This window comes from Amblyraja radiata, chromosome 18 (genome assembly GCF_010909765.2).
Source record: "Amblyraja radiata isolate CabotCenter1 chromosome 18, sAmbRad1.1.pri, whole genome shotgun sequence".
NCBI classification, from domain to species: domain Eukaryota; kingdom Metazoa; phylum Chordata; class Chondrichthyes; order Rajiformes; family Rajidae; genus Amblyraja; species Amblyraja radiata.
Window position 1 is genome coordinate 20,683,770 of NC_045973.1, and position 12,287 is coordinate 20,696,056.

At 40.8% G+C, this 12,287-nt stretch overlaps 1 protein-coding gene across 1 annotated transcript in view; it reads left to right on the forward strand.

Moving 5' to 3' along the window:
- The window catches only part of sec13 (SEC13 homolog, nuclear pore and COPII coat complex component), a 43,079-nt gene that overhangs the window by 4,466 nt on the left and 26,326 nt on the right, over nt 1-12,287 (forward strand). Inside the window, exons 2-3 of the mRNA XM_033036791.1 lie at nt 2,333-2,377; nt 11,286-11,401. Coding sequence (XP_032892682.1) covers nt 2,333-2,377; nt 11,286-11,401 — 161 coding nt within the window. The remainder of the gene's footprint in view (nt 1-2,332; nt 2,378-11,285; nt 11,402-12,287) is intronic.

Below are 12,287 nucleotides of genomic sequence, written 5' to 3' on the forward strand. Positions count from 1 at the left end.
CAGAATGCTCCAAAGAGATGCAATAAGACAAATCTTCCAGTGCTTTGGTACTCAAGTTATAAAGCTTGTATGACAATGTTGCTCCATCAAAACTATACCCAACTATTTCCCTCTCAAAAGATATTGAAGTAAGGAATAACCTGAGCAACCTTGCTCATTGTTGACACGTTTCTGGACATCTGATTAATGTTGAGAACAAGACTGATGACATCTGGGTAGCATTTTTGCCCACTGATCCCACTTCATTAATACAACCCGTGGACCAGGATGTTATCGCTAGGAACAAGGCTTTCTAGTGTAATAATGTAATAAATGTAATGAATTCAGGCAGTAAGTGGAGCATTGCAATCTTGACAAGATAAAATGCTGTGGGAGAAGTATGAATGCATTATAGCAAGAATTGATGCACTTTTCGTTACAGTAATATAACAAAAAATAGCTTTGTTTTGATACATCTGAAAAATTCATGATTTAGATGTTCACAAGTCAAGGGACGTGCAATTAGGAATTTAGCCTTTATTGCATGGAGATTCGAGTACAGAGAATAATTATTTAGCTCCAGTTATTGTAAATGCCTATTAAGAATGCATTCAGAATATTGTATACAGGTCTTTTCTCCCTAACTAAGTTGGGATAAACTTTAAAGAAAGGAATGCAATGAAGGTTGAATCTTGTGAAGATGAGTTTGTGGTGTGAGGAGAGATCAAGCTGGGCCTGTGAGGTGATCTCATTGAACCATTCAAGATCCTCATGATGGTAGATGTTTGCCTGGCTGGATTGCCTAGGCAGAGGTTTGCAGTTTCTAAGTAAGGGATTCAGGAGACAGAAGACAGAGATTTTTTCATTCAGAAGATAGTGAATATTTAGGATTCTGTGCCCAAGAACCAGTTCATTCACCACAGACTGATAGATCAAATGTTAAGGCAATCAAAGGATGTGGGTTAGTGAAGTGAAGTAGCACAGAGGCATGATCTCACTGAATGGCGAAGCAGGTACATGGGACCAAATGGTCTACTCCTGTGATGTGTTTCATTCTATGTTTATCAAATGTACAAGTCAGGACAGTTTGTCACTTGTTTGGATGAGTACAAGCCCATAACACTGAAGAAGCTTAAAACCATATGGGACAGAGCAGTCGTTATCACGGACCCCACATCCAACAATGAACCATTGTGGACTCCACCTTTCCTTGATCATTGTTACTTTTTTGCTTATCTTTCATTTATTTGTTCTATATCTCTCTATATCACCGTCTATATATCCCATTTCCCTTTCCCATGACTCTCAGTCTGAGGAAAGGTCTCGACCCAAAAGGTCACCTATTCGTTTTCTCCAGAGATGTTGCCTCATCCGCTGAGTTACTTCAGCTTTTTCTGTCTATCTTTGGTAAAAAGCAGCCTCTGTAATTCCTTCCTACACACGAGTAGTTTGCATGACTGGCACACTATCTGCCACCCTTTGTATTTACTCTCTCCATTGTTGTTGCATTCTGGTTGCAGTATGTGCACCTACAAAATGTACTGCATTACTCACCTAGGCCACTCAGACTATTTCCCAACTGTTAACCACCACCACCAAGGTGGGCAGGAGCAGCAGGTGCATAGGAACATTACCACCTCCTTGTCACATACCATCCTGACTTGGAAATCTACCACTGGGTCTGAACTCCTACATATCCAGATAATTAGAATACCTACAGTGTCTCCCATAATGTTTGGAACAAAGACCCATAATTTATTTATTTGCCTCTGTACTTTTGCATTGTGGGCAGCTGCAGAAATATGCAGGTTTCTCCCAGGATTGTTCCGATGTTGTAAATAGTTTCCAAGTCAGAAATACATCTATGAACTGCGTTCCCACACAACAAAAGGTGCCTGCAGCTCCTCAGCAGATAGAAAATCCATACCGCTGGTTTGCCAAATGCTGTCCATGTGTGCCAGCAGTATATAAGAGGATCTGCAGCTGGGGAACCTCTATGTCAGATCTCCTTTAGATTTGATAAGGGGATGAATTTCTTCTGCATAATCCAAAAATGGTATGTGAAATCAGTTGAGATTGGAGTGGGGGATAGGGGGGGGGGGGGGGGGATTATGTGGTTGTGACAATCGACCAGAAAATTAGGTACATTTCCAGTATTATTGAAGAGAGCACAGGATATTTGGCGTACAAACAAAAGCTTGTGCTGATGCATTAGAATTGTTCTTCGAAATGGGACTGATGCACATTTCTGGAATTATTTGATAATGTCACTGGGTATTCTTGCCAAATTTAACAATGGGTCACATTTTTTAACATCATCGGGTCTTTTAAACTGTCTTATTGTTATTTACAGGTTTCCGTGATCAACACAGTGGATACCTCCCATGAGGATATGATCGTAAGTAGATTGCTCATTCATATTCATGTGAACTCTGAAAGTACGCAAATTTCCTTAATAGCTACGACCAAGGACATTTGGAGATTGATTAAATTTAGAGGGAATGTAGTTCACTTTTTAGTCTAGAAAAATTTCTCGAATTTATATGCAGGTCTGAATGTTTGAATCATTGAGGAGTGAGGTTGGAGGGTAGTAGTAAGGTGTCGTACTGGAATTTTAGAGCTTTACAGCAGTTATTCTGTTGCCCTAAAATCACTGGCATCTTGCCCCTGGCTGGTGCTCAGTTACTTGAGTGTAGCTAAGTGCAGCATACGGGCAAAGTCAGTGCTGACTGCCAAATGCACTCACAATGTCTATGTCAGCTGGTGATGCTCTTCCTCCAGACACACCCACTATCAAAGAATAATGCCTTGTAATGATTAATTAACTATAATCAATTCGGGATTTGGAATATTATTAAGTCTTTGACCTTTGCCTGCTTGTTGTATCTTACGTTCATCAGCGCTTGTTAAATTGACAAATTAAGGTTTAATTATTTAGATTACTACATTGTACCTTGCACCTATTTATACATCAGGTATTTATGCTCTCACGCGAACAAACCTCAGAGTAACTATCACTCTTTATGATTCAAATATCAGGATTGGGTCTTTTATTTCAGTTTTGTTTTCATTAATTGTAGAGAGAATAAGAAGGAAGTTCCCTGCCCAATATCACAACTATGCCACCTTCCCTGAATAATGTTCCAGGGAAAGCCATTTAAATGTTCTCTGGAAGTAAGTTTAGACGATAAGTGTAAGCATTCGTAGAGAAAGATGAGCTGTTGTGCCTTGCAGGCATTAACTTCATCGTTGCAGTTTAATTAACTAATGATTTTTCTGTTTTAACTTGCCATGGTTGCATTTATGTCATGCATACTTTAGGGTATAAGCCCTGAGGGGTCCTGTAAATGAACAATCGGCAAGACATCGCTTCCCAATAGACAATTCCGAACATTTGTGTCAGGGAACTCTGCCCTCTTGTGACTGGGACTGACACAATAGGGGAAGGGATGGAGAACTGACAGGGTCTGATTCTATACTGCAAATTCACTTATTCCCAAGTACACTTAAACCTCTATAGCAATTACTTCTAGCAGCAGGGCATCAACTGCATATCATAGACACTGCAATGCAGTCTCTCATTTCCTTGCATCATCATATAGAATGCCATTTTGCAAGAGAAAATCGATAAAGTATTTTTTTTGTTCTGACAGCAAGGTGATCTCAGCTAGAGCAATGTAACAAGGGAAATAAGGCAGCCACGGATTAATTTAGTATTAGAGAAAGAGAGAGAGAGTGGGACAGAGAGAGAGAAACATAACAATACTGTCATTTTGAAGAATCCAATATAAATACGTCGAGTTACCTGTCATTCCTGCAAGATGTATAACAGAGAATGAAGCCAAAAAGTAGGGTGCAAAATGGAATTAATTCGATATATTTGCATTGGTACTTTTGCAACGATGTGTTCGTAAAGGATAATGGAAGTGTTGGGAATGAGTTGCAGGTTGTAGTCTAATATATACCATGTATTCTTTCCGCTGACTGGTTAGCACACAACAAAAGCTTTTCACTGTACCTCAGTACATGTAACAATAAACTATACTGAACTGAACTTTACTTTGATTTTAATATATAACCCTTGGCATGAAAATGTTATTTAAACTCGAGTAGTCACATCTAGAAAAGTTTTTTACATTCCCCTCGCAGCTTTTCTAACTTGTTCATGAGGGTACGTTAGCAAGGGTGGCAATTATTGTTGATATCAAATTGGCTACTGAATGGAGAAATTTGCCGGACAATTTCAGACAGCACAAGACTGGTTGGGTAGGATTTGTAAAGAGGTCAGACTAGCAAGGGATGGCAGATTTCCATTCCCAAAGAGCTTCAATGATCTGGATGGATTTTTATGGTCGTCACTCATTACTAATCTATTTTGAAAGCAAACTGTAACAGATTGTGGAAATCTAATACCAAACACAAACTGATGGAGATGTTCAGCTGATCAGAGAGCATTTGTGGAGGGAGAATCGGATTTAGCATCCGGACTAAAATTGAAACAGAACATGTTAGAAACACTCAGAAGGTCATGTAGTTCTGATGCAGGCTTATTGACAAGAAACAATAAATATGTTTCTCTCTGCACAGATGATACCCGACTTTCTGAGGCGTTTTCAGCAATTTTTGGTTTTACTTTAGATTTTCAACATTCACAGCATTTTTGATTTTTAGTTAATACAAGACCAAGTGCAGACCTGTTGGGTCTGCTCCCCCAACGCAGCCGTTCCCTACCCGTAGCCCCCACGGGAGACGTGGTCATCCAACTGAAGATTCGAGCACTCAGCAGTGCGGCTGTTTTTAAATGGCGTCTTTGAGGCGAGAGGCGGGCGCCGGCAGCCGTTATGGTCGCTGGCCAGCAGGAGGCGACAAAATGAGTGAGTGGGCGGGGGGGGGGGGGGAAGAAGGATTTTAGTAAAAATGTGTACATAAACACGACAAAATTTAATGAGTAGTGGATACTTGGAATGAAAAGTGAAATCTCTACCGAAATGGAAAAAATCTGGGCGTTTGTGGGTCTGGTGTTGGCGTAGCAACGAATCAAAGGCTGGCAACCACAAGACAGGCAGAAACACACACACACACACAGTTTTAAATATAGATAGATATCAGAGCAATAGCCTTAGCTGGTCAGAAATGACACCTGATGTAAAGAGATCTTTGACTTTCCTGGTATTTTCTCCTTTATCATGAATATCATCTTGTATTGCAGACTTAGAAACATAGAAAAATAGGTGCAGCAGTAGGCCAATGGGGCCCTTCGAGCCAGCACCGCCATTCAATATCATGGCTGATCATCTAAAATCAGTACCCCGTTCCTGCTTTTCCCCCATATCCCTTGATTCATTTGGCCCTAAAAGCTAAATCTAACTCTCTCTTGGAAAACATCCAGTGAATTGGCCTCATTGCTTTCTGTGACAGAGAATTCAACAGATTCACAACTCTCTGGGTGTACGGAGTTTGTACGTTCTCCTCGTGACCATATAGATTTTCTCAGAAATCTTCGGTTTCCTCCCACACGCCAAAGATGTACAGGTTTGTAGGTTAATTGGCTTGGTATAAATGAAAAATTGTCCCTTGTGTGTGTATATAGGATAATGTTAATCTGCGGGGATCGCTGGTTGGCGTGTACTCGGTGGGCCGAAGGGCGTGTTTCTACATTCTAAACTAAAGAAATATCCCTCTAGTTCAATTCTATGTTATTTATTTGAAACTTCAATCAGCGTTATAAACCTCTTTGGTAGTTATGATGACAGGCGAGCAAGGATTTTGCTGGAGGTAATTTTATATTTCTTTTTGACTCATTAGTAAATTTGTCCTTTTAATAAGTTTGTGCGTCAATGATAAAAATAGAAAACATATAGAATGTATTGAAGAACTCTGTTTTTTGCCTTAATGTGGCCATTTTAGGTGGGATATTGATTCCAGAGAAGCACTGGATGATTTTAATCCTGGTATCTCTGTCACAGATAGGATTTGCCATAATATTGCCCCAAGGCTTGTCAGACTGATCACAGCTCGAGGATTTTTCTGCTTGCAAGAATGTTAGACCTGATTAGTTTTTATATATATTCGTCATTGTCATCTATCCTGCAAGCACTGAACACCTTTTTGAAGGAAAAGCTATCGAATAAAAGTGACAAAAAAAATTCTAGAAAGTGAAATTGTGTGCCAGCATTTCATCTTTATACAGTGATGCTACTGCAGCACCATGTCTTGGTTTAGCAGTAGGTTTTATAGTGTGGTTGCCAAATGGTATCTACATATTGAAGATTTGTTCAGATGTTTATGTTTAAAAACAAAATTGAAACCTCTCACATTTTGGCATTAACTCATTTAGAAAAAACAGTAGCAGATGGAATTCAAAGTTGAGAAAGGGGGAGAATGTCCTCCACCCATTGATTTTGATAGGTAAGAATGAGGCTATTGAAGTTAAACAATTTAAAATTGCCACACTGAAGATGATAGACAAAAGTACAAACATTAATAAAATGAGGAAGGGTAAATGAGGTTAAGCTACACATCAGCTTTACCTAATTAAGTGATGGTACGCCCAACTCTTGTATCTCCCCTCCCAGAAACAGGTCTGGTGCTGATAAGAGTAATGAATAAAGCTGTTGCTTCTGGTGATGTGAGCAAAGATAAGTGGCTGCTGCTTTATGCCCAGACTTGTTGGACCATTGCCTTGACTGATGATATGGACAGCTCCGTATTATTACTGTCATACAAAGCATTTTATTACCCATAACGGGTGACACATTGAGTAATAAAATTACATTATTTGAATGTCGGGCCCGCTCATATCATTAAGTATAGCAAAGGTGATTATAATTAAGGGTTCTTTGTACATTATTAAGTGGGTACAGGCAGAGATTACCGTATTGATTGTTTGATCGAAAGATACAGCATGGACAAACGTTATTCGGGTCATTGAGTTCACGCCGACAATTGATCACCCGTTCACACTAGTTCTATGTTATCCCTCGTGTGCATCAACTCCCTACACACCAGGGGCAATTTACAAAGGTCAATTAACTTACAAACATACACATCTTTGGGATGTGTGAGGAAACCGGATCACCCGGCAGAAACCCACACGGTCACTGGGAGAACATGAAAACTACACAGAGAGCATCCAGGTCAGGATTAAACCCAGGTCTCTGGTGTGATGCAGCAGCTGTGCCTCTGTGCTACGCTATATGGAGATGTGGCTCTTAAATTTAACACCTGTGGTCATATGGAGATTTGGGAGGCTTGGAGTGTGTGTGTTGAGTTACAGAAAAAAACCCTAAAGGACCTGTCCCACTTCGTGATTTTTTTTTCGCCGACTGCCGGCGTCATATCATATTCGAACATTTCAAAATCCAGCAGCAACAAAAAAAAAGTTGTGACACTTGAAAAAACACCGCGCGTTAATATATCATCACACCGCATGGCCGCAAATTTTTCGGTGACCTGATACGTCAGTCAATTATGCCAGCAATCGCCGAAAAAAATCGCCAAGTGGGACAGGCCCTTAAGGCACCTGATAGGTTGGTGTGTATTCTTACATTTTAGTGTGATGCAAAGTTTTGTGTTTTGCCTCAATTTAGAGGCTAAGGGAGTCAAGTAAAATTGAAAATGCTAAGCAGGAAAGAGGCAGTGAATTAAACAAAAACTTTGTGCTCATCTTTGACACGGAACATCTTGTGGAACCAGTGAAAACTATACGTGAATGTGGAGGCAAAATAAATTAACAAAGGTGAAAAACTAGTATTGGAGAAATTAATGGGAATTAAATCGTCAGGACCAGATGACTACATTTTAGGATTTTGTGGGAGATGGCCATGGGAGTAGTGGATGTTGGTTTCCAACATTTCATGGATTCTAGAACTGTTTCAACTGACCTAGTCACATTTATAACCACAGAGAGAAAAAATGGAATGACAGACATAATAACATCAGGAAAATGTTGGAATCATTAACTAAACGATAACAGGGCACTAAGAAAATAATGAACGGATTGAACAAAGTCAATGGATTTATGGTAGGGAAATCGAAGGTAGACAAAAATACTGGAGAAATTCAGCGGGTGCGGCAGCATCTATGGAGCGAAGGAAATAGGCAACGTTTCGGGCCAAAATCCTTCTTCAGACTGTCAGGGTATGGTAGGGAAATCTTGTTTGACAAATTGATTATCGTTTGAGGTTGTAACTAGCAGAATAGATATAGAGAGAATCAGTGGATATTGTGTATTTAAACTTTCAGAGGCCCTTCAATAGGTGCCACACGAGGGATTACTAAACAAAATAATAGCATGTGGGATTGGGAGTAATGCATTGGTGTAGATTGCGGAATGGTTATTGGACAGAAAACAGTATAATATTTTTTTGTTTGGATGTTTTGACTATTTGGAGAGAGCAGATTTGGTGCTGGATCACAAGGTGTTCACAATTCATATCAATGATTTGGATGAGTGAATGCAATAAATGAAATATTTGTTTGTTCATCACACAAAAGTCAGTAAATTATCCATTTTGCTGTAAAAAATAGCAATATACTTTTTTGTGGTAAGATGGATTCCTGAGATGTAGGTTTGTCATATCAAGCTGGCCTCTACTGAGTTTAAAAGAACAATAAATAGAAATATATAATATACTATATATTTATATTTCTTTATAAATAAAATACTAATTGAGTTTGATGGGCTCAAGGCAGGGTTGATGTTTTCAATTGCTGGTGCATCTAGAATTGGAGTACACAGATGGAAAATAATAGATCAGACATTCTGGACAGAGATAAGTTCTGATTGGGATCTTTGACCTGAAATATATCTGATTCCCTTTCCACGGATACTGCCTAACCTACATGTTTTCAGCATTTTCTGTTTTTATTTGAGATATTCATCTATAGTTTTGTTTTTATTTTTCATGAATAGAAATGTCATCGTCTAGAGGGTCTACATTTTTGAGATTCTCTACTCAAGAAGACTGTAGAGGCTCATTTGTTGAATGTAGTCAATACAGAGATTGATGAATGTTTAGAAATTAAGGGAATTAAGTGATATGGGGTTCCTGCAGAAAGGTGCAACCGAGATAAAAGGTTATGTTTGAGTTTAATGAATTGCAGAGTGGCCATGAGTGGGCGGGAGGGGTTGCAGAGTGATTAATAGCATGGAGGATCTGCAGTTGCTTGGCTGAAATAATTGATTACAGTGTGTGGAGATGTAATACTGTTGAGGAATAGAAATCCTTAAACTAGTAGAAAAGCAACATGGAGTGCCTTTCTTTGTGTCACACAGAAACCAGAGGATGGCAGTGTTGATCAGGATGAACATCGGAATTAGGAGCTCCAAGCTGGCTTGTTACCCATACTTTATTCAGTCTGTCAGTCAGATGTTTGTGAACCGTATCAAAATTGAATACGAGTGTAAACTTAAGTTGTGGTTTCATCATTGTTTAGTAAATTTTATCTGCCATTTAAAATGAAAGTGCTTGATTCAATTCAACATCTTGTCAAGGACCATCATCTTCTTTTGTGTCTATTGTCCATGTTTCAAAGGTTGGCATCGCTGTCAACGTCCTGAAAAGGACGCAAGCTTCCGGCAACAATCGGTGGGAGCCATCATCTCATGTTGCAATAGATGATGGTGGTAGCAGAATTAGCTCAGGATACTTCCAGTTTCCAGCTCCGCGATGTGGACGCTTCTGCTATGGGGCCAAGGGCCATCATGAAATGCAGAGATGGAGCAAGCCCTCAATCTTCAATTTAGTTCCTAATTTAGAGGGACACAGTGGCACAGAGAGGGACACAGTGGCACAGAGAGGGACACAGTGGCACAGAGAGGGACACAGTGGCACAGAGAGGGACACAGTGGCACAGAGAGGGACACAGTGGCACAGAGAGGGACACGGAGGCACAGAGAGGGAGACGGAGGCACAGAGAGGGAGACAGAGGCACAGAGGGGGGCACAGGGAGGGACACAGAGGCACTGAGAGGGACACAGAGGCACTGAGAGGGACACAGAGGCACGGAGAGGGACACAAAGGCACGGAGAGGGACACAGAGGCACGGAGAGGGACACAGAGGCACGGAGAGGGACACAGGCACGGAGAGGGACACAGACAGGGACACAGAGGCAGGGGAGCTTGCTGCCTTTTGGAGCTGGGGTTTCCGATTTGCGGCGTCTTTTGAGCGTACGGACGGTCAAAAGCAGCAGAGGGCCGGCCACTCGTGGCTTCTGCGACGGGAAATCACCCACCTACGTGACAGCCAGGTGGTATTGGGATCACCAGCAAGGAAAAGGCGTCACGATTCCCCATGTCCCTGCAGTCATCGGAGGAACCGCAGGTCCCCATAGACGGGCTCTCCCAAAATGAGTAATGTCTGCCAGAGCCGCCTTCCCACCGCGCTGCCCTGAGCCCGCGCGACGATAACGGCCGCCGCAGCCATGTTCTAGAACCCGAGCCGAAGCGCGAGCGTACTTCTTGTTCAGGTTTGGAGGGATATGGACCGAACGCGGGCAGATGAGACTAGTGTAGCTGGGACATGTTGGCTGGTGTGTGTAAATTGGGCTGAAGGGCCTGTTTCCCCACTGTATCACTCTATGACACTATGTCATCAGGCTTGCTTCTTTACTATAGCATGATTGGAAACCTGATTGGAGTGATTTAGACAAGAAATTCTGGTAAAAAGTTACATAGAAACATTGAAAATAGGCGCAGAAGGAGGCCATTCGGCCCTTCGAGCCAGCACCGCTATTCATTGTGATCATGACTGATCGTCCCCTATCAATAACCCGTGCATGCCTTTTCCCCATGTTACTATATGATCTAGAATGTTATAGAGAGTGCAGTAGTTCTAGATGCCAACTTTTGAAGAATGGGTGATTTCTATCAATCTAATCTCTTTCAAATTGGTTAAAAAAAATGTACATTTGCCTTTCTATTCCTTTCTCTGTAGCTGGTATATCTTCTTTGTATTTAACTTAAATATTTCTGATATGTTTCCAATTTCAAAACAGTTAGTCAATTCTACGATTAGAGCACTGGAACCATTTGGCCCATCAAGTTCATATTCTCTTTTTGTAAGAGCAATCCAGCTGGTCTTGTTCCCTACCATCTCCCCACTGCCATATCTTCTTTCTATTCCAATACTTGTCAATCTCTCTTTTGAAACAGCCAGGCAGAGTAGTGGAGACCGTGTATTTTAGATCTTAACTACTGCAGTAGCTTTGTAAATTGAAATTACTTGATTCGACACAGCCACTGAGTTAATTTGAGCAATTGCAGTCTACAGTTGTAATCTCTCTCTCCGCTGTTTACGTGCAGCATGATGCGCAGATGGATTACTACGGCACTCGTCTCGCAACCTGCTCCTCTGATCGATCTGTCAAGATATTTGATGTTAAAAATGGAGGCCAAATCCTTGTTGCTGATCTGAGGGGGTAAGTGGAACGTATTGGTTAGAAGCTTTCCTTAGTAATGACATGAAGTATTGGGAAAGTTCCACATCTCCACAGTTCAAAGATAGTGAAATGAATATAACTTAGTTTGGTTCAGAAGTAAAATAGAGCATTCTTGCAATCCTTTCTGCTAACCACTGTATACTCTGCGCTGGGTTTCAATGTTTATTCAAAAACTAAATTGTCAAAGTTTGCCTAGCAGTGATTAGTGAGATTTCAGATAGCAACAAACACTTGTTGCACTAAAGAACTAATATCGAGAACAAACTAGTATTCATGCCTCCAGGAAAATCCTCATTAGGCCAGTTCTGCTTAAATGTCAGTTGGAGCAATGTAGCATACACTAGCAAACCAACTGATGAATTGCCATTTGGCTCACATAGTGTCAGCATCATTCCAATGTGAATGGCTTGTTGATGATCACACATATAAACATGCATCTTCAGAGCAGAATTAGGCCATTCAACCCCTCAAGCCTGCTCTGCCATTTAATAAGATCATGGCTGATCTGAACATGGCAAGATGGTATAAGTTTCTAGTTGAGGGTATTTTTAATTGAAGAGATCCCAAATGATGATGTTTCAGCATATAGTTTGTGATTGATATAACTTCCCAATCACTCCTTGGTTGTATGAAACAGATTTAGGAAGTGCTCAAAATGTTCCCACCTCCTTCATTCCCACCTGAGACACCTCTCTTTATGCTTGAGCTGTGCCTTTTTTTTCCAGCAAAGTAACTACAGTTGAACACCAAATGAGAGAATAATCCCAAGACTGTGTAAATACCTGGACTGATATATGTGATTAGGTTTATGTAAGAAGGTGACCCAAAATGTCACTCATTCCTTCTCTCTAGAGATGCTGTCTGT